At 43.0% G+C, this 23,148-nt stretch overlaps 1 protein-coding gene across 2 annotated transcripts in view; it reads left to right on the top strand.

Annotated features, from left to right (window-relative positions):
* The window catches only part of fhod3a (formin homology 2 domain containing 3a), a 48,760-nt gene that overhangs the window by 21,170 nt on the left and 4,442 nt on the right, over positions 1-23,148 (top strand). The window contains exons 4-21 of one of the 2 annotated variants that reach the window (XM_029514397.1): positions 4,454-4,521; positions 5,330-5,435; positions 7,935-8,029; positions 8,616-8,727; positions 8,889-8,983; positions 9,064-9,207; positions 9,439-9,674; positions 11,397-11,816; positions 12,645-12,704; positions 13,232-13,366; positions 14,066-14,116; positions 16,480-16,697; positions 18,248-18,565; positions 19,197-19,885; positions 20,350-20,490; positions 21,624-21,782; positions 21,890-22,072; positions 22,897-23,016. In XM_029514397.1, the coding sequence (XP_029370257.1) occupies positions 4,454-4,521; positions 5,330-5,435; positions 7,935-8,029; positions 8,616-8,727; positions 8,889-8,983; positions 9,064-9,207; positions 9,439-9,674; positions 11,397-11,816; positions 12,645-12,704; positions 13,232-13,366; positions 14,066-14,116; positions 16,480-16,697; positions 18,248-18,565; positions 19,197-19,885; positions 20,350-20,490; positions 21,624-21,782; positions 21,890-22,072; positions 22,897-23,016 (3,350 nt within the window). The remainder of the gene's footprint in view (positions 1-4,453; positions 4,522-5,329; positions 5,436-7,934; positions 8,030-8,615; positions 8,728-8,888; positions 8,984-9,063; positions 9,208-9,438; positions 9,675-11,396; positions 11,817-12,644; positions 12,705-13,231; positions 13,367-14,065; positions 14,117-16,479; positions 16,698-18,247; positions 18,566-19,196; positions 19,886-20,349; positions 20,491-21,623; positions 21,783-21,889; positions 22,073-22,896; positions 23,017-23,148) is intronic. The other variant, XM_029514398.1, reaches the window with a different exon arrangement.

Genomic DNA, 23,148 nt, shown 5'->3' with positions numbered 1-23,148 from the left:
CTACTTCATTATGCCCACTCGCCCCTTCACACCCTGTTACTCTGAGTATGATGTCTCAAATAACACACAAATTAGGAGTTTGGAAGCTTGTGCCTTAGCCATAACCATCTGCAAGTACAGTAGATAATCAGAAGATCATGGGATAGTTGACAACGGTGAGCTCCCACCGTTGATTTGGGCCTTCTCTGATTGGTTAGTGGTGAGGTTAAATATGAAGAGTATAAATAATGCAAAAAAATTCAACTGAAAGATGCTCATTTCAAGGGAGACATGAGAGCAGCTGTCGTGGGGTGGGATGGTTGGTGTAAACTGTTCTACAAATCGTTTTGCAGTAGCCCTGTAAAGGACAGAAGTGTTACCAATAGAGATGGATAAGACCTAAATGACTGTTGACCTGTTGAGATATTAGTCTGCAGAAAGTTAAATGGAAAGATTTCCACGATTCCCATGGCGTGTCTTTGCATTTGTTCCTTTTTCTCTTTTCTATTTGCTATTTCATCTTCACACCAATGTTTAACTAGGTCGCCTTTAAGAAACATCTGCTGAGCTGGCTGTCGGAGGATTAAGCGTAGGAGAAGTAGCAGTAGATTGTTTCTGCCCTTTGCGAAGATCAACAAAGCAAAATTAGGCTACACGCAACTGAGGACTTACCGGTATAACACAATACAGTGTGGCTCAGAGTGTAATTTTGGTGTATTAGGCCTGAGTGTCGGAGTGTAGCCTGAGTCGGCCCAGCGTTGTTCTGTTGGGAGATGTGTCGCCGATGCAGTAGATGTTAAGGGATTAGTCAAAGCTGAAGGGTCACAGCACTAATCTCATTATGGCAGGAGGAGCAGGAGGGATCTGACCACTCGTGAACGTCTTAGCAGAGTCTTGACACTGGGGGAATCCCTGTTTCACTGCAGAGGAGACTCCCACACACACACACACACACACACACATATGCTCTCATGTACTTATGTCTTCTCCCATCTGCTATATTCTGCAAATGCACGTATGTTTGTTTAATCCATTATTGAGCATTAGAATAATGTGTTTTAAATCTTGATCAACTGATAAAAAAACTGAAGCAACATAGATATGATGGCTGTTGCTTAACGTCATTAAAAGCACGCAGAGTCAATGGTTTTATTTCAGCCGTATCAGATGAAGGCAGAAAGTTCAAAACAGAAATAAGTCTTTCTTTTGGCAGATTTTGCCATCTTTCTTAAAGAAAATTAAGCTTTTAAGAGGGACTATGAAGGTAAATGAGTCGTTTAAGGCTAACACATTGCAGTGCATGTGAGGTCATGGTGAAACCGTGTGGACAGGAACTGTGAGTCCTCCAAAACAAAACAGTAAAACTCCAAGCGAACCTATAAATGAAATGTGCCTTTCTGTCTCCCCTTCATCTGTCTGTCTGCACTCACCAAACACCGGCACTGGGTTACACATGGGTGCGTGCACACGGTCACACACATGCATGCATGCACATACGTGCACATGTATAGACTGCAATACAAGCACACAGACGCACACAAGCCACAATGACACATCCCAGTGAGAGTTTCAGCTTTTCTTGTGACAATAATAAAACCCAGTGCCAGGAAAAAAGGAGGGTGACCAGCGAAAGACACGTGGACAGACAAAAAAAAAAAAAAAAAAAACAACGTTTGATCTTTTCCTCCCCTTCTCCTGCTCTGTCACTTAGTAGATGGTAGCTAATAAAGACGTTATCGTCCTACTGTGCCCTTTGCTCTTATTCCTCTAAAGAGATGCAGACACCGAAACAGTTTTGATATGCCATGCTGTTTGAAGGTGAGAGCATGTTTGAATTATTTCCAGCTGTAATGCACCGCTTTGAACATGCAGTGTGAGGACAGCTGGAGACCTGTGTGCCAATGGGAAAAAGGCCGATAGATTATTAAGCATGTCAAACTCGTGTTGACGCTGGAGCAGAGGGGTAATTATTTTGACAAAAGTTTAGTAGTTTAGTTTTTCCGTGGCCATGTTAAACATTGGCGTGGCTTCGAGGCCGATGGTTCAACTGTGCGCCTCAAAAACCATCTTGAGAATTTTATATTTAACAGAAGTCAGAACAAGTGAAGGATTTTCACTGGTTGAATATCAAGAAATCAAAAAACTTAAAAAAAAAAAAAAAAAAAACCTAACCCTAACCCTTGATCTTAGCCGGTCAGAGAGTCCGTAGGCCCCTTTAAACTGAAATCCTGTCATATTGCTGTTAAGGAGGTCTGTCACTGTGCATCCTGTTTGTTAACGCTGAATAAAACAGGCCCAGCATAATGCCATCTCAGTGTGTGATTTCAGATAGCATCAGAGAGATAGAAACAGAGGTGTTGCATGCAACACAACAATGTCATTGTCCTTTCCCTCCGCACCGGCTCTCCCTCTTACACACTTTGGCTGTGTGAATACCTCGGCATAAAGGTGTAACAACAAAGCCCATGTTATCTTGTATGCACCTTGTTTGTACAGAACAGCGAGGCAGAACAAAGGGCACAATGTCCTTTGAACAGGTTGCAGAAAAGCGGAAACCCCAACATTTGTCCTACACTTTCACGATTATTTCATTTTCATTTTCACATATCAGTAAACGGGTGGTACTGTTAACTTTGTATATGAACTATGTAACTGAAGGACACTAACCGCAAAAATAAAAACCTTCCTCCAGAAAGAACCAAGCCAAGTTTAAGGCTTATCGCTGCTGCTGACATGCTCCTGATGCACAGCAGATGTTTCTGTGAAGGTTACCCTGACAGACCCTCTCATGGCCTGATTGTCTGAATGAACCATTGACACTCAAGGACCAGACAGTGTTCCCTGCCTCACTGAGTGGCCTCTTGATTTCCAGTGAAACATAGAAGTCAATCAGTGCCAACTAGGAATTTGAAGAGGAGTTAACAGACTCCACTGTTGGAAGCCCATTGTCATTTCTTATAGAGACTCAGGTCATGACATCTGCTTTCAAGAAAGATGACATTAAACTCTCGCATCTATGAGTCTGGTCAATCATTGATTGGGTTAATTGTTTAGTGAAATGATCGACTTTCACAAATCTTTTCTTTTCTATTCGTTCCTTTCCTTTCCTTTTCATTCCTTTCTGTGCACTCACCACTATAATTTGAATGATTTGATGGTGTTCGCTGATTTGTTAAATCTCTATTGTAAACCATCACAGATGTATTTCATGAATGTGAGGCTAATCTCACTGCAGATAGAGTGACAGACAGGCCTGTAATTCTTCATCTGTGTGGGGAATGATAATAATTTTGACCCTGGTCTTGGGCGAGCCTTGTCCTGGCTTACTTAGTGACAGTTACCACTGAGCTCAAGACAACAGGATAGACTGGTTGGCTCCTTGGCCAGGCGAGCCCATGTCTGGGAGCATGTCGGAGGTGGGGGTTTGCTGTCCTACCCTGCACTTACCACCGTACTCTTTTAACCAGCTGCCTCCCTCCTGATAAACTGGAGGATTTATCATTAACATGCAAACTCGGGATTTACAAACACAGGTTCCCAAAACCCCCCACTGATACACTGCTGAATGCACAACTGTTCTCCCACACAAATGGACAATATGGACTCCCAACCACACAGACTTTCAACTTAATGCAGAGCACTTAGGAAAATTATTATTGTCTAATCACTTTCTAATCCAAATATCGCTTTGAAATGGGGGTAGACTAAATTAAACCGGAGCGTAGAGTAAAATGCATAAGCACAATCTTCCCTTTGCAGCCTAAAAAAAGAGAGAATTTTAAAATTTTCAAAAAGATATTATTTACAACGTTGTGTCCAACCCTGTACAAATACACAGATGAGCACAGAGCTTCAGAGACAAATGAAAGAGAAAAGCCTACAGTATGAGTGAAGTAATGGTACAAAGAAGTTCGAACATATAACTATGACTTCAGAGGAGGACATTTAAAAAGGACTATTACCATGATACTACTGTTTAAGAGATAATAACATCACAGATGATCATAACAATCATTTGTAAGCAGTGTTCTGAATGTTATGAATCATGTGTTAGAGGATAGAAATAACTCGGCTAAATATCAGTGTGATGGTATAAGGGCTGATGGTTCTGAGTGCTTTCCGTGTCGTGACCTGAATACCTCACTGTTGAAGTCCAGCCAGCAGCTCATTAACATTCCAATAAAGCTCTAATCACGGCCTCAACGTGGGTGTGTGTGTGTGCATGTGAGAGAGACCATGCACGTGTTGCTCTGTAAGTGTGGACACGGTGAATGTGTGTGATGAAGTGCCTGCCTCAGGTGATCAGAGCCCAGGGGTGTGATGACTTCCATTGACGTGCAATGGAAGGTCGTCGAAGATTATGTGGAAACAAATTTGAAAGCTTTATACTTAAAGTCTCCGTCACTCTAAAATGTCTTGTGGCTGTTTATTGAATTACAGACATTTAACCACTTCTACGTTTCTGTCTCCACAGAAAGACTGTATAACTCTAATGGACGTGACTTAAGAAGGGCACTGTTCTCTCTAAAGCAAATTTTTCAGGTAACACACTCGCAAACACCCCCCCACACACACACATACACACACACACATTTCATATGCAATTACAGTCATACAGTCAGTTTGTTGTTGCAGAATACAGTTGGTTATTGTGGCCACTGTGCACTCCTATGATGACAGACAGGGTGCTCCATCAACGTGGCATTTCTCTTCCTGTGTGTATGTGTGGTTGTGTGTGGGTTTTTATGTGTATGCATGCGTGCGCAGAGATGGAGCTGTTTGTATTTGTGTAGGAATTTTTATTTTATGGATGTCTTTCAAACTATTGTAACTACCGAAGTATCCAAGTGCTGTTCTCATGATTGTGAACGTCACAAAATGCCCCAGAGACATGCCAGTGCCTCAGGGCAATGTGAATTTTGACATCTCGCCATATTCCACCAACTTTTATCTCAAACCAAACAAAACTGTGACTCTACCAGCATTTCTTTCTTTTTCTCCAAAAAAGCCTTTGAATGAACAAAAAGCCATGTGAAAGATGTCTGAACATGGGGCTTTAAGTGCGCACCTGAAGCCAGCATTAGTGTCGGCTGAGCCTACACCAAGGCTGCTCATACTTAATGTGTGCATCATTGTTTTTGCATTGAATGAGATGCTCTGTAAAAAGCAACAAATTATGAAATAAATGGTTTTAGATGTTTAGGGTGTTTGTACCAGCTGGTCTGAGCTTCTGAATTTCTGCACATTACTGCCACTATGTGGTAAGAAAGGAGAACTCAAATTCACCTGAGAGTTTTGTGTGGTCGGATGTTGTTATTAACATATTTATTATTTCTATTCACTACTTCAGGATGACAAAGATCTGGTCCATGAGTTTGTGATGGCTGAAGGTCTGACATGCCTCATCAAAGTGGGAGCGGAAGCTGACCAGAACTACCAGAACTACATATTACGAGGTGCAGCCCCCTGTCACTCTCTCTCCCTCTGATTACCTTGTCAACACGCGTTTTTTAATGGAAAAGAAAGGACAACAATACATTTATATATTTATATAATCAACACTGAAGAAAGCTGAACAAAAAAACAGCAAATACAACATTAAACATTAGGTTGTAAATCTTAAACAGAATAAAATGTAATTTTGTTTCTCAGACCATGGTGTGCGTCAAAAATAAAAACAGATAAAACTACAACTACTTATAAGATCTCTTTGATCATAGGACACAGGACTCACAATACTAACCTCTAACCTACAAAAACCTCTGTGGAGAAACAGGAAAAAAAGCAAAAAATAAATAAATAAATAAATGTAAGGCCTTGGGCCATATTACAGAAACGTCCTTACTCTTGTAACAATAGTAAATAGGGGCCTGATTAACAGAAAAAAGGGGTTACAGGTGAACTGTGCTAATGTCCTTCCTGTTTCTGTCTACACAGCTGTCTTTTTGTACTTTAATGTGATGTGCGTTCCATTCTGCACCGTACTTAAGGTGTTAAACAACCACACATCCAAACAGAACAAAGGTATCTGGAGGAACAGTCCATGAAAATATAGATAAATGATAATGGCAGCCAAACACGGTGTGTTAATAACAATAGATAAAGCATTGAAGCAAAGTCTTCACAACTTTTTTGCCGTCTTTGAGTTGATGTCATCCTGTCATGTATTGAGCCTTTAGCTCTAGTAGTTCACTTATTTTTCCACCTGGAGCTACACACATGCTTTCCATAATTTCCACCAGCAGTAAATACACTCAGTGTTCCCCAGAGAGGCCCTTGCCTTCTTTTTTTCACTTTTGAACATACACATGCAGGCATTTCTCTCCATTCAAACATGTGTCACAGCGTTCATCTTAGGAGAGGTGAAATTAGGTTGGCCTTTTTTTCTTTTTTTTTTTTCCTGTTAATTTTCTAATGACCAGTCATTTGCAGCCGTGTGATAAATCTCACCGAGGCACTTCTGAAGATTTGCGATCCCAGAACAAAACCTCTCAGTGAAACTTGCCAACCACCCCCCAGACAGCCCCCCACCAGTAAAAACACACAGCACTGGACAGCACTTGCAGTTCTTTATTTATATTATAACTTATGTGATTGCTTCATGAGCATATTTGCCCAGTGTAAGGAGTGAAATGGAATGGATAATTACACATGGACAGGGTGAGGGTGGATGTGTTATGAACTTTCAAATATACAGTCACTTGTTGAAACGTTGTGACTGTAGTGCTGTGAGTTTTGCTAAATTTCATGATAAACCTAAGATGTAAATAGAAGCGTGGATAAAGTAAACATTGTTTGAGTTTGATCTCATCTTTTGTCAGACAAAGAGACTCAAAATGTAGCATCTCAGCTGTTTCTTTAAACCGTCATTTACGGACATGTCCATATCTTCCCTTCAAACCATTTGTGTTCCTCACACTGTGATGTTGCATCAGCTTTGTCTTTACAGCACCTTTTAAAACACAGTTGCAAATTTTTTTTTTAGAGGGCGGGAAAATACACTGCACAGGAAAACACTATCATCAGGTTCACACCAATAAAACACTAACAGGAACTTTTACAACTCTCTCTATATTCTGAAAGAAAAGAAAAGGGTATAACTAATCCATGAATTTGACTCTGTTTTTTTTTTTTGTTTTTTTTTTTTTTTTCATTTCTCTCTCTTTTTTTTGTCCCTCCCTCATCGGGCAGCATTTATTCTATGACAGCAAAATGTCATAGAAACAATTTTTCATGCATATCAAGAGCGAAAGGACTGTGAGAGTTTCCACCACACCAGCTCCCTGTCTGGCATTTGCACGCTTCTGTTGTTTTCTAGTCAGTGAGGTGGTTTGAGTCCTTCAGACCACATGTCAAAACAACTACCGCTCAAACTGATTTCCACCCCGATGACTTAAAAATGTCTACGTCTTTCGATAAGTGAATGTAAAAGTAAACCCCACTAACAGCAGCAGATGCATGTGGCCTGTTCGGGGTCGTAGCGAATGGCAGAGTTGAAGGAATATTATGATCAGGCTGATACTACAGCACAGTCTTTTCAGCTGCAGCTTGATGTAAGTGATCCACTGGGCACAAGCTCTGCTCCAAAGGCAGCAAACATGCAAATTTAATCACAAACTGACACTGGTGCAAGGTCGATCCGGATCAACCCATAATTCATTTATCCTAACCGAGGGCACGATCGGGAACAGGCTAGAAGCTGGCACACGTATGTGCAGAATCGGTAGTTCATTAATAAGCTAAACTGATTCATATTAAAAACTCATGTGATGCTCATGTAGCTAATGCTAACAGCTACACCTGGAGTCTCTCTTATTGCACAAAACAGCTGCAGCCCTGCGCCGCACACAGTTGGGTTGTTTCGGGTAAATGTTCAATCAGCTTTCTACATTTGCTCTGGCTCTCAAACATTTAGTTTTTTCTGATGTTTTGCTCTTTCATCCTCTATCTCTCAGCTCTGGGCCAGATTATGCTGTACGTGGACGGGATGAACGGCGTCATTGCTCATGCTGAGACAATCCAGTGGCTGTACGCTCTGGTTGGCTCAAAGGTACGGTCGTACACGTGTACAAAATCATTCCCACCTCCGTCTCAGTCTCACACACTGGGAGCAACCCATCCATTGTTTGATAGAAGTTATTTCTAGGTTCTATAAACTGTATCACACACAAACACATCTGCTACTGATTGTATTTCATGTTCTGCCCTAGGGATGGTGTCTTTACTTGGTTTTGTGGTTTTTTTGGGGGTTGTTTTTTTTTTTTTTTTTTTCATTATTTTTGAAGCTAAAATTCTGCTTTGCCCCTGAAGAATCAGTCTTCAAATGTCTCTAGTTACATGGGCATTCAACACTCACATGTTGGACAACACCCATGGTCGAACTCCACCTTCATTTTACTCTCAACTGCACACCTTTTAAAGTTTTCACAAAGTTTCCACAGTCGCAGTGAGAGTTATATAAAAACTGCTTTCTGTGGTAATTTCAGTACAGATGAAACATATAGATGAAATATATGAATCAATAAACCACCCTGAGTTGACGAAAATAATGTATGATTGTGCATTCATAAGGATAAAGTGCCAAGATCAACTCTTCTGCAGTCACTTTGGTAAATTTGTTTTAAATTCTGCCCTAGTTCCGTCTGGTGGTGAAAACAACTCTGAAGCTGCTGCTGGTGTTCGTGGAGTACTCTGAGTCCAACGCTCCACTGCTGATCGAAGCCATCGCCTCTGTGGATACCAAGAGAGGTACACACTTCAAACCCCACTTGTCCTGTTCATTACTTTGTTTTCTTACACGATGTCTTGGCTGCAGGCCTGTAAACAGTGTAGAGAAAGGAGTAGTAACAGCCAAACGTATGCTGTAACTGGTGAACTTGGTGGATTATGGTTGTTGGAATGACTTCCAGGCTGCAAGCCATGGTCAAATGCCATGGAGATCTTACAAGAAAAGGATGGAGTGGACACGGAGCTGCTGGTTTATGCAATGACCCTCATCAATAAGGTATCTATTCAATATGCATTGGATATGCAAAAATAGCTGTCTCGCCACCAGCCATCGATTGATTGCCTATCTTTCTGCAGACACTTGCCGCACTGCCAGACCAGGATTCATTCTATGATATGGTGGATGGTTTGGAGGAGCAGGGCATGGAGACGGTGTCCCAAAGACACCTGGGACGCAAAGGCACCGATCTGGACTTGGTTGAGCAACTTAACATCTATGAGGTGCGAGACACACACAATCATATTCAGTCACAAGACTACAAGGAAAACATTGGAAGATGGCAGTTGCTTCCGACTGAAGATCAGATTTCAGTCAGCAAGTGCCGTTTGCGTCCAACGATTTTGAAGTGATTTGATCTATGTAGTATTTATAGTACAATGATGTCATATCAAATCTTTGGAGGGAAGCACCTGCTACCTCTCCCGTTTCACACCCAACCTATGTTTCCCCAGATGACCTTACAGCATGAAGATGGTGATGATGACAGTAAGCCCCCACCGATGGGACGCCGGGACCGTCGACGGGCCAGCCTTGGGGGAGGGGACAAAAAGCGTGGCTTGGAAAGGAGGCGGAGTCGCAGGGCCTCCCTAGGGCGATCGGGTCATGCCTCCCCTTGCAGCCCCGCGTCTCCACAGAGAGCTGGCTTCCAGCCTTTCAGCAAACAAAAAGCTGAGGACATGAGCGACAGGTGAGAAAAAAAAAAAGGAAGACGTAGCAGTATCAGAAGTTAAAAGTGTATTTTTAGAGGTTTAATAATAGCAAAAGTACAAAAGGGGGTTTGTTTAAAGACTGGTTCTGGTGCCAGATATTTATTCATCTCATGGGTACCCTAAACACGAGAGAAGTTCTGACTGTCTTATACTACCCCTGTCTGCTCCAGGGCACTTTCAGGTTTCCTCCCATCCATGTAAGTTCAAAGGTCACTCAAAAACACGGTCAGCTGTTTGACCCCGGTGGTCTACGTTTTACTCCAGCTCTTCCTCACCTAATTGTTGTAACAGCTATTAATGAGTCTCACGTGGCATAAAGCACTGTGTGGTTTTTTTTTAATTATTATTTATTTTTTTGTTCCCCAATGAAACACTGGTGCTCTTGTGCTTAACTAAAAGAAGTGAAGCCGTTCTCATCAGCCGCAGAGTTTGATCATAGTTGTAATGCAAGTGTAGACATTAAACCAGCACAGGTTCACTTCAGTGCTCTGTGTGTGGAAACGAAAAGTGGAATTTGGAGCCATTTGTAGCTGTTTATTTCAGGTAAATCTTCCCTTTTTGCTCTTTCACTTCTATTACATGGTGCGTCCTCCCCTGGCAGTGTGCAGATTATGCCTCATACTTCAGATAATGCTAAAATTGTGTATGTGTGTGTGTGTGTGTGCGTGCGTGTGTGCCAGGATACCTGTGTATCGAAAAATGGGTAGCATTGTGAGAATTTGCTTGCATGTGCTTTGTTGAATGATGTGACGGGTGAAAGTTGTGTTATGTCAGAGCCGACATCCTGCTTTATATTATGCATGCGCACGCGGAGAAAACAGACACAACTTTTATTAGCCATCTCATTCGTCACACACACATGGCTCTGGTCTTGTGGAACGCCACCTGGCAGCGCACACCAACTCAACTACACCAAGGCTCCTCTGGTTTCACTAGACAGTTCTGATCCTAAGTCAGTTGTTCAGCCATGGTATGTTCTCCTCTTTGCCTTCTTTCCCCCCTTCCCTGTTATAATGTTTTGTCTTCACATGCATGTAAAATTAGCTAACTGGTGGGTAACTGGTGCATGTAATGAAGGACATCCTTCCACCCTTTTCCCCATTTGCTGTTTTTCTCTTTCTCTCTCTCTCTCTGATAGATGCCATGGCCTTGTTTGTTGTCATGCAGTGACAGATTATTTCCATGTCAGTCTCATCCAACCCTCTGTGTCTCCCCTTCTTTCGTGCCATCTCTGTATTTCTTATATGTGATGGTTTCCACTTGCATACCATTCGTACGGGTCATAACCTTTCTCCATCAAATCTTCCTTTACAATTTTCCACTTCATTCATGCGTCCTCCACAGAGAGGAGGAGTGGGAGGATGGAGTAGAGGAGGAGGAGGAAGAGGAGACTCCATTGACTGAGTCTGATTCAGATGAGCAAGAGGGGGCTGATAAAGTGTCTAATCAGACCACCCCCAGGTATTTTCGAACATGGTAGTGACATGCAAATGGATTAGTATTTTGTGGTCGTATTTATTCGGCGCTTTAGATGTGAAGACTCAAGTCTCTAAATGGCTCTGTTAATTCTGTCACTGTTGTCCGTCACAGATTGTACCTATAGCATCAATTTGATACTCTGTAACCCTTAAACCTTCTTCAGGGCTTCTCCCACATGCTGTCATCCATTTACTGTTCTCAATCCATTCTTCTGTTCCTAGCCCGGCTCAACATCCTCCACCCATTGTTCATAGAACAACCCTTCAGTCCATCACCATCACTTCCAGGAAGGAGAACATAAAAGAGGATGAGCAGAAGAGTCGGATTGTTGCGCCTTCAGCATCTACCTTCCACTCCCCTTCTGCTCCCACTTCCTCTCCTCCCGTCTCCTCCCCTCTCAGCCCCCCAGCCCAGCCTTCCCTTCTGGCCACCCTACTGGCCAGGAAGAGGTCTGTCGTCACCGTTCCCGCTACCAAAGAAGTCAGCCCCCCATTGCGCGGCAGCTCTCGTTCCTCCCCCGAACGCTTACCCTACCTGCCCCATTCGCCCTTCCACCTCTTTTCCTACGACCTCGACGAGGAGCCGTCATCCCCGGCTCCAACAAAGCCCACAGAGGATTCACCCAAAGCCACATCTCCCAGGTCAGAGGGAGCACACAATTCAGTCTCCCATGAGAAGCAGTAAAAGCTTTCCTCTTATCTCTTCGGCATTACACTTTTCCTTCTTAAACTCTCACTTCTATTTCTGGCTTTTTCATCCTGGCACCAGCTTGGATCTATTTGCACCACTTTTGTTATTCATCACCTCCCCCTTTTCACCATCACTTCTTTTGACACCTTTGTCTGCACGACTTCTCACCTTTAGTGTGTGGCTTGTTATCACTTTCATCTTTTTTTCCATGGTTCTATCACTGCGTTGAAGGTCCTCTGCACTTGATTCCACTTTACTTCCCCGAGCCACTGCATTTCCCTTCTTTTCAAGAACAACACCAGATGCTTTTCAAGTCCATCCATGTATCTGTATTATCTTTTCTTGCTCATTATTATTTATGTATTGTTTTTAAAGAACATCCTCTTTGATGCAACCAAATCATTATGCTTGATTTTTTTTCCCCCTCGTTGAACAAGATGGATTTTCCATATAACCAACATCAAGCTTCAGAAAGAAACTTAGCCCCCCTAAATGTGCGGCTTAATAAGCTGTTAAAGTATATATGTTTTTAAGTAGGCTTAAACTGAGGAGAGACACCTTGCCTGGAATTTCCCAGAAACGTGTGTAAATAAACACCACAGCAGGGTCACTCCTATTTTGCAGCAACAGCATTCTTGTGTAACAAGGTGTCACATCGGTTCCCCTCCTTGCAGTTTCACGCCGACCAGTTAGTTGACCTGGTGTCCACAGATTGCACAGTTGGAGAGATCTTTCACTGTCACCCCCCCTTTTTCCTCTCATCCTTTCCCATTTTTTAGGAATGGAGGCTTCACGTCCTACTCCTCCCTCAACAGTCCCAGTACCCCCACCAGCTCCAGGTGAGAGGACTTCAACACGTGCCTGCGCATGTTCACCGAGACATATCCAAAATACACAGTCCCAGTTTATATTCATCATTTCATGAACAAATATGCACACTACATGTGTAACAAAAGTAGACTGTGTGGTCCTGGAGCACAGTCAAGGTGATGACACACTGAAGTGAAAGTGATCTCAGCCTCCTGCTTCCTTATTTAATACGGCTTCTCCTATTTCATCCATAGAGAACACAGACGTCACAACAGCATTTATGGCTTGTTAAATACATACTTACTTAGACGTTGTGCAGATACTGTGTGGTCTTCACGTACAGTTTTATCCTTGCTGTTGTCATGCTGCATCACATCAATACAGAAAGTTAAAAAAGTGTAACTGAAACGAGCAGATGAGAAAAACAATGATGTGATAAGATAAAAATGTCTTTTGAGGAACATTTGTTGCTGCTCTGAGCAGCACTGTTTTACAGAGCTGACAGGATTGCAGAATTACACAGATTGTGCAGTGGTATAACCAAACTTTTATTCAGGCCTGCTCTGGGAGGTCTGCTGTCATCCTCCTACCGACAACACCAAGAATCTCTGGCAGCCGAGCGAGAGCGCCGCCGTGTGGAGCGAGAGGAAAGGCTGCAGCGGATTGAGAGAGAGGAGCGAAACAAGCACAGGTCAGGATCTGCTGGCTTGGTTTTTGTAATGGCCTAACTAAATACCCAAACTTTACAATTCAGTTTTTGTACAGAACAAACAAGGCATGTAAGTTAGAGAGCTTTAGTAGTGGTGGTGGTGATACATTAACCTTCATTTTACCAAACAGTATCTGTTTTTTAGATAATGAGCTGATGGATGTACCAAGCTTTAAGATCAGTATTGATTTTCTTTTCTCAACCTCAAAAAGAAAGCAATACACTGTATTTCCTAAATTTCCTAGGCAATCTTTTCCTTGAAGAGTTCTGGCAGCCATAAAATACCAAGTGCCTATTAAGTGCAGAATGCATACATGGGAATGTAGATACAATTACACATTTTATAGATTACTATGGGATTAATATTAATACATTAAAGAGAATTAAAGCGAGCTCAAACAACAATTAATACCTATCAAGGACAAAAAAGGGGAAAAAAGTTAGGTAAAAGAATGAGTCACTTCTTGAAATACAGAAGCATAAAAGATAGATATCCAAATTTAAAGAGACAAAAAACTTTCTGAAATAAACGCACAAAAAAATCTAAAAATTATACGTCACAACCTGAACTGTTTTACTCATGATGTGCAAACGTGTTGTATTTATACTGGCAGGTTTTTCATGCAGGAGGGGGGAATGATTATTATGGTTTAAAATTCACCGTTTGTGTGTCTCTTGCAGCCGCGACTATGTGGATAAAATGGAAGAGGCCAGGCTTGCGCGGGAGGCGAGGTAAGTGTGTGTGCTAAATCAAAACACACGCTCAGAACAGCTGAACCCAGGGGGAATATGTTTGAGCCTGTGGTTTGGGAAGCTCAGTAATACAGTAATTGTTTTCAGGTTAAAAAGGTGCCCTTTGCTGCCAGAGGCTGGGGGGGATGCTGAACCGATTTTCCTTGCTATGTCCGCCTGTTTTCTTCTTCTTAAGGAGCTGTATTTTAACATTCTGCCAGAGGCCTGATTGCTTTGGCTGCATGTTAAGAGAAAATCAGATTCCAGGATTCATCAGGCTTTTCACACTGAATACACATGCACACTCAGTTGAGCACATGTACTTTTAATTTTAAACACACACAAACACAAGAAGAATTTTCATGAGCCCAATAAATTGATGTTTGTGCCCAGATGGGAATCACAGGAAACATGAGATTTACTCAAGAGGTTATGTAAGGTCATGATCATATTTAGCACCCAGATATATACACAATTAATAATATATAAATGTTGTAACAACTGCATAGTAACCAAATCCTATATGCCAATCAGCCAGTCTGAGGAGATGAAGCTCCCTCATTTTCCTCCTCTTCTTGTTCTCCACTTTTTTCTCCTGTTGCCCTTTTCTCCTATTGATACTCTAGACTGCATACATTGTGCCAAATCCAGACTTTTGATTCGCAGTTTTAAGCACAGTTGATACAATAAAATAGAGAGAAATAGACCGCGAGACAGACAGAAAGAAAGACAAACTCAGAGCAGATGGATGAAACAACCAAAAGACAGACAGAAAGCCGGAGGGGGAGATGGGAAGGGGAGCGTAAAGTTGATGCATCTATGGTGTATTGGGGCGTCATGGTTGTCAAAAAAACATGAGCTTTCACCCCAGCTCACCTCCCTGAGGGACACGTCTGCCTGACAAGATACAGAGCAGTAACACCTGGACAAAAGAGGATTTTTATAAAATATTGCCTTAATGACAGACAATTGTGTCCAAAGATGACTGTTAATGGCCATTTATTCAAAAGATATCCCCAAAGTCTCTTGCAAATATTTTTGCTGTGTTGTGTAGCCTCTGAAGTAACATTGAGAAGTAACAAGTAAAGGTACGCAAGGATCCTCAGCAGTTTATTGTTCGTAATTGCTGATGCATTATTGTCTAAGCAGCATTTTACTGGGGTAATAAGATGAGGCTGTTTCTGGAATGAGGAGAAGTGTAAAGTGAAATCGAAATATAAACCAAATAAACAGCCAAATAATCCAAGCTGGTGAAAATCTGTCCTTGAGCACAGCACTTTAATAAATCAAGTCCAGCAGCACTGTTCTCAGGTTTGAACAAGTTCTTATGTAATAACACATATGCACATATGCACTTGTACAATTAATCAGATATTCAGCACACATATTCTCCTGAATTAAGTATTAATAAATGTAATTTTTCAAGCTATCACAAAACACATTCCATCAGCACGTTGAAACTTGTGTTCCAAGTTCACTCATACAATACATGTTGGCTTCCTCACTCCATTTCATTTACTGATCACCTGCAATACACACAAGCACACACATATATTAGTGCCTTGTTTCTTCGGCCCTCTGAAGTGGCCTAATGCTAATGAACTCTGAACAGAAGCTCCACACATTCATGCTACGGTGGGAAAGAGGAGGGGTTAGAGAAAGAAAGAAAGGGAGCGAGACAGAGAGAGAGAGAGAGAGAGAGAAGGTTGATTCAGTGGCCTAAATCTCAGCTCCGGTCGGCAGGTTGAATGGTAAAGTTTAGTGTGGAGAGAGGAAAGTTGGAAGACAAGAAAATGGGAGGAAAATGAGAAGGACAAGGGAGGAGACCTGAACGAGGCACATCTTGAACAGGTTTACTCTGATTCACTTCTGATGTTTGGCCTTTCAGCAGCCAAACTTACATGAGCTTCCCTCCATCTCTCCCATTCTTCCCTTCTGTCGTTTTCTGCTTTCTGCTTTTCTCTCCTCCCTAACACTGTTGCCTTTTCTCTAAACTCCCTCTGGTTGCATATTTGGATTGCTGATGATAGTTACGTGTTTGGTGAGCCAGATGAACAGTAGAGAGAAGGATGGCTCTCTGGGCTCCTAGGAAATGTTTGATGAATGGATTGGATTCTTTATGGACAAATAATGTGGCAAAGTAGAGGAGTGAGCTGGCCTCATACTGTTGTGGGGAAAATATTCAAAAATGCTTTGAAAGTAGTGATGGTGTTTGTGATAAAAAAAAAATAATAAAAAAAAAAAAGTAACAAGTGGTTTGGCATAGAGCAGCACAAGCAGCAAAGACCAGACAGGCAGTGCATTGCCTCAAACTTTATCTTTTTTACCTCTTTTGTCTGATACTCCCTCTCCCCCTCTCCTAGGTACAAGAACGTGGAACGTCTGGCAGCAGAGGAGTACGAGAAGGAGCGGGTCCGGGTCTCAAGAACTCGCCCTGACCTCGACCTGACCTTTACACCCTCAGAGGCCTGGCCCTCATCATCACGGAGCAGCACACCATCTTCCTTTGCCTCCCAAGAAGACACTGAGGCGGACCTTGAAACTGAGACCTCTGCCGGCCCATACACACCCTCTGAAACTGGTAGGACAACTGGTTATGAACTGATTATGATTTATTTGTTTATTTCTTTATTTGTGTGGCTCTGGCAGCACAAATACTTCTGCAGCTGTTGCTGAGCAACACATCCTCGGCATTGTTGTGTCAGCGCTGCCTCTTGTCCAATCAAAGGACCTTGTCAGACCTAATGTAATGGAGGCAGAAACACTGGAGTGACTTGTATAATTGAAATCCTATAGATTTCAGTCCTGGTTGGCCTGGGGACAGTATGAAAGACAATAGTGTTCAGTTCAGAGTAGCCAAATAAAGTCACACTGTAATTAAACAGAAAGTCGGTAATTGGAGCCACAATCTGATTTAATGCTGCCCACACTGTGAGTACTTTAAGTAGTTAATAATGGACAACAGCAGGGGTAACTGAAAGGGTGTCTTGCTGAGAGGCTGGAAGTGTGCAGCATGATGCCTGCAACTCTTCATCTAGTAGCTCATATTTAAAATTGATCTGCTGTTAAAAAAAAAAAAAAAAAAAAGACCAAATGTTTGTAAAAAAGATGGATTTTTGCTGATAATGCTGATTTACATGTAGGATTTGTTTGCATGTGCTTGTGAAAGAAATCCACCATGGAAATGTACAATGAAATGCAGAAAATTTTGATATTAACCACCAGTATCATCCAAGACAGGGCTTGACTTCGTGAAAATCTTGGAGATTGTAACTTTAAAGTTTTGTCCGTGTGTTAACAGTTTCATAGGCATAGGTAGTTTCTTTGAATTCTGCTGGTCCATAGTTTGGGGAGTTGTAATTAAAACTAGAGGGTCACCAGTTGAATTCTCTGGGGTGACGCCCCAAAGCAATCATTCTTAGCCTTAAATTGTTTTAGTTTGCAGCCTGCTCTTTAAATTAACATGCAGGCGTGAGCAAAATGCCGAGAGCAGAGACAGTCTGTGGAAAATAGCAAGGGAGAGTAGGGGGACACCATCAGTGGGGTGGAATAAAAAACACACACAGAGGATATGGGTGAAAGGGTCAAATGTGTTTTTGAAAGCGCTATTTGAGAGTGTGATGCCAAAACATTTTGTGTGACAGCCTTGTGCTGGAGTGCATGCTCGGCCATAAGCTGAGGTACTGTAGCTCAAACAGCTGAGTGTGTGAGGCCTCAGCATGTTGTGTTATTCTAACCCCGCCTGAGTCTCTCGCACGGGCTGTACTGTTAAACTACTGTGTGCCATGTACATGAATGTGTTTGGACGTAAACAGGAACTTCATTCTTCATTTCCTGTTCATATCCTGGTGCTGCCACAACCTGGCTTTGTTTGCCAGCTATATTGGAGACATTAGTGTATGGTTGCGTGTTTTTATTTTTCTTGTTGGTGTGTGCGTGTCAGTGTGTATACAATGTGCAGCCCAAACAGAGGCACCTTTAAAATCAAAGACATGATTCAAAGAACATTTTATTGCAGATAAGTACAGTACAGTGTCCTTCTGTGTGAAGGTCTGCGGCCCCTGTGCTGGTCTACAGGTGCTAAATCAGGGCCATGGGGGAAAAAAAACTAACATCGACTTTTCATGGCAGGAGAGGCTGATGACTCCAGTGCCAGTGTAGAAAGAGAGGAGAAAGAAGCGGAACCCACCGCTGAAGAAGAGGAAGAACAGAAAGAAGAGGAAGAAGAGGAAGTTCAGGAGGACGCTCCGGCGGAGAAGGAGGCGCAAGTCGAGGAGCTTGAGGAGGAACCGGAGAAGGAGAGAGAGGAGGCGGAAGAGGACAGTGGCATCCTGAGCGACAAGGAACGACAGAATGAGGAAGTGAACGAGAAGGACAACTGCTCGGCTTCCAGCATCTCCTCTGCAAGCAGCACTCTGGAGAGAGAGGAGAGGGGCAGTGCGGAGAATGGTGGGTAGTTTTGTGCTTGTCTGAAGAATTGATTTGCTTCACTGTAGCTTCCTGCATTGGCCAAATGGCAGATAGCCGATTTCTGCAGATGGAGGGATGATCTAACTTTTCCTGTCTATACAATTCCAGCCCCGCAACTGCTTGATTTAGACTTCACATCCAAAACCAGTTCATTGTTTTCTGTGCAAATTTCCAAATTTGTGTAAAATTTACTTGGAATATTTTTCATTTAAGACTGAAAACCAGGCCTGCAGCCCCTAATGGATCAATGAATATCGCTGTTCGCTAAATTTCTTCATGACATTGACCAACAAACAGTATATATTGTGCATTGTTCAACATTTGAGCGATACCTGACTCCAGGTGAGTCTGTGCTGATGCAGATTAAATGGATCCTGACAGGATCCATTAAATGGATCCTGTCAGTGCATCCTAAACATTCAAGTAATAGGGATGAGAAGATCATAATAAAGCGTGCAGAAGGAAAGGTGGTATAGTATTCTTCCAAGGGAAATAAATTGTTGAGTAAAATCAAAAAGAAGATATAACACGTGGCTTTTTGCAAAGTGAATGATTTAGTCACGTTGTGTTTCAAATTTGCTCGCTCATCATGATTCTGTTATATCCTCAGGGTTTAAGGAGGCAGAGGTGAACGAGCCGTGCAGCAAACTGCTCAACAGCAAACTCTTCATGCTGGACATGTTGTACTCTCAGAACAAGAAGCCCAGTGATGAGGAGGAGGAAGAGGAAGATGCAGAGAAGGAGAAAGAGAGAGAAGTGGGGGAGGAGAAAGAAACCCAGGAGGATGCTGTGGGGCAGCCGACTGCTCTTCAGGAAAACGACAACAGGGCTGAAAAATCGGAACAGCGCGGGAGCATCCGTCCGTTTGCCGAAAAATTTGGAAACTTGATCAAGGACCTCAGTTCACCCCACCCTCACCTTGATGCCCCAGCCAATGAGCCCCCTCCTCCCCCACCCAAAAAGGAATCAGACACCATCTGGGACCAGCTCCAGGCCAGCCCCAGAGAGCTGCGCATTGGGGACATCAACTTCACCGACCTTACCGAGGACGATGACAAAGACATTCTGGATGCAGTTTTGATGGGAGGATGTGGTGACCCCCCTCCCCCGCCTCCTCCACCGCCCTGTTTCCCTCCACCTCCCCCCATGTTAGGCAGCTGCCCCCCACCTCCTCCTTTGATTGGGATTATGAGGCCTCCACCTCCTCCTTCCTTCAGTGCTCAAATTCCAGTGCCTCCTCCCCCAGAGCCTCCTCTATTCAACAAGAAGAAGAAGACAATTAGACTTTTCTGGAGCGAGGTGAGTCAGGACATGAGTGTCCTTTGAACCAGATACAGCTCAGGCTTTACAGAAAAAAAAAAGTCAAAAATTCCATCACTCTGGGTATATTTCCAATTTATTATGTTGTTAAAAACGTTAAAAGATTTCACTTCACTTCACTTCACTTCATCTTTAAAACTAAGAGAGAAAACTGAGTATTGAGTCTGTGCGATAAGCTGTTAGTCCTGTTCCTGCTTTAGGTTTGACCAACATAATGATTGGGCAGGAGATGCTACAGAACAAGATGAAGACTTCATTAGACTGCATGTTTCCATTAGCGGACTAAGATACAGGACTCATCAAACACAATGAGTCACTCGACTTGTTCCCGTTGCTATTATTTGTGGTTCTTTGTCTCTCATTTGCCTGTTTTATTGTAGGAAATGGCAGTCTAACACATGTCTCCACTTAATCCAGTCCATTCTTCTCATGTTTGTGATCAGGTGCGTCCCACAGACTCTCAGTACAGGGACTACAAGCGGAGCGGAGACTCATTCTGGTCCAAACTGGAACCAGTAAAGTTGGATACAGCTAAACTGGAACACCTGTTTGAGTCAAAGTCAAAGGAAATGCCAGTTACCAAGGTAAACAGTCAGTACCTGGGCAGGCGCTGGAAGGTTTTGGGACATTAATAGTCAACATCAATCCTGTTTCTAATATATGCATTGTTGGATTCATGCCTAAACTAATATGGGCTACCGGCTCTTTTTGAAAGCAGCATATATATTCTATTTTGGCTCACATGACATTTCATTACATTTCATGAAGCTGAAGCTGAAGCTGATTTTTTAAAGGTTAAGCGGGGTCATGTGTGTTTTTATCGTGATCAAACAGGAGAGCGTTGAATCCTATGTAATTCTCACAAAGCCTCTAAATAAGAAAGGTATGGTCTGGTAAGGCAGGGGAGCTGCACCCAGGCGCCTCAAACTGAACTTCTGAGCCACTGCTTCATCCCACAACTCCTGTTCGAGCCAAGCCAGTTAATAACACATCTCAGCTCGGCTTCTGGTCTACGCGGTATGTGACAATGTGATGGTGGTCTCCAGATCCAGAGGCGAGATTGAAACAGTTGAAGCAGTGTGGTCAGTTCATGAGCGAGTCTCTCAGACACCAAAGGCCTCATAGGCTAAATGGAACTTTACTTTTGGTTATGTGGCCTTCTTATCTTATCCATTTCAGTATGTTCTATCCGTGCGGTTAATTTGAGCAGCATTATCGGCTAACTCGAATAAGTCTTTAATTGATTTATTTTTAGCCATAACGCCCTGTACCAAAATTGAGTTGGAAGTGATGTTAGCCTCGTGTATTGCAAGACCATAAACTGAAACACGAAACAGCTCATTAGTGGCCAAGTTGTTCTGTCAAGTCTGCCAGTCTCCATATTGCGCTGATAAAATTTCCCAGAGTCGCCTACTCTGTTACACTTTTATGTGGTACATACATATTTCCTTCCAATGACAGCCTCAAGTGCTTGTGAGATAATCTCTATGGTATAGTGGTACATGTCTGCACCCACATATAAGCATTTACAGTACAGACCTAACCTGTAAACCTGGTATTTCCTGCTGCTACTAACCATATGGTTCCTGCTGCAGACAGTGTAACCTAAGCAATGATCCCTATAATCCTTACAAGCCCATAAAGCCAGCCACACTGAGAGAAAAAGCAACAGGGGGAGACGCAATGACTCAACGTCCCTCTGTGTTTTGCGCCCTAGAAAACAGCAGCAGACGGTAAACGCCAAGAGATCATCGTTTTGGACTCCAAGAGGAGCAACGCCATCAACATCGGTCTGACGGTGCTGCCTCCTCCTCGCACCATCAAGACGGCCATCCTTAACTTTGATGAGTATGCACTGAACAAGGAGGGAATAGAGGTGAGAGAGACAGACGATGGTGAAAAAGTGATGACTGAAGCTCACCGTGAGTTTTTCATTTCATACGTGACGCCTACACTCCATACGTTCCCTCCCCTTGCCCTCAGAAAATCCTGACGATGATCCCCACAGAGGAGGAGAAGCAGAAGATCCAGGAGGCCCAGCTGGCTAACCCCGACGTCCCGCTGGGCTCAGCAGAGCAGTTCCTCCTCACTCTGTCCTCCATCAGCGAGCTCTCTGCCAGACTCCAGCTCTGGGCGTTCAAGATGGACTACGAGGCCACAGAGAAGGTCAGTTAAAACGCGAGCCAGTGCTTTTAATAGTTGAAAGAAAAAGGATTGTGAATTCATACGAATGTCAAAAAAGGGGAGTCCAAACCAAAACCACCACCAAAGATACATTTAAAGTCATACATAATAACTGAAAGTGTTTTTTTCTAAGCAGAAACAGACACACTAAATGATAACGTGCTGAGTAAATGTGCGCAGCATGTGTGCATTGGTCTGTCTTATGCCCATGTCAACAAACACAATGCACAGACATGGTTACATAATAACATCATAACAAAATATACAAGCTTATTAGCAGCAACTCGTTGTCTTCTTCTGGCACATGTTTTACTCGAGCAAAGAATGCATCCAGGAGAAGAAGTTCAAAGTCAAAACCCAGAGAATGAAAAACACGCCTCCCCTCCACTGCTGTCCTGTAAATTTTATGGCCTTCTGCAGGATGCCGTTGTCTTTAATCTCTCCATGAAAGGCGCAATTCCCGGCCTCACATTCAACGGAGCTGCGTTCCCGGTTGGACTCTGCGGGACGGTTTGGTCGAAGGAGACTTAATGGAGGGCAACATATCGTGCAGACGCGCAAACACAGGCTCACAAAAAAACAAAGGGTTTATGTCATCAGGGGCGCGTTTGATAGTGAAGGCTGAGGAAGCAACCTTAAAACAACCTCATGACCCAAACCAAAAGCAGATGACTTGTGGCAGGAGAGGAGGTGCACCTGTTCACCCACCACTTATGTAACTGTAGACTAATAAAATACATGCTTTTGGGAGCTGTAATTAACTCTACTAATGATGTGTGTGTATGCGTGTGCCTTCTTCCTCTCAGGAAGTAGCGGAGCCGCTGCAGGATCTGAAGGAGGGCATGGAGCAGCTGGAGAAGAACAAAACCCTCCGCTACATCCTCTCCACACTGCTCTCAATGGGAAACTTCCTCAATGGCACCAATGTGAGTCATGACCGTAGCAGGTTCACATCATCTGACTGGGTCACAACCGCAAACTTCCTTTGTTGTCTTTCTGCAGCAGGGACTAGTAGTTTTCACAGATATGTTCACGGTGTGCGAATCAGTGATGGCTGT

Source organism: Echeneis naucrates, chromosome 11 (assembly GCF_900963305.1).
Source record: "Echeneis naucrates chromosome 11, fEcheNa1.1, whole genome shotgun sequence".
Taxonomy (NCBI): domain Eukaryota; kingdom Metazoa; phylum Chordata; class Actinopteri; order Carangiformes; family Echeneidae; genus Echeneis; species Echeneis naucrates.
The sequence above is the reverse complement of the archived record's forward strand: the minus strand, read 5'-3'. Positions and strand labels throughout refer to the sequence as shown.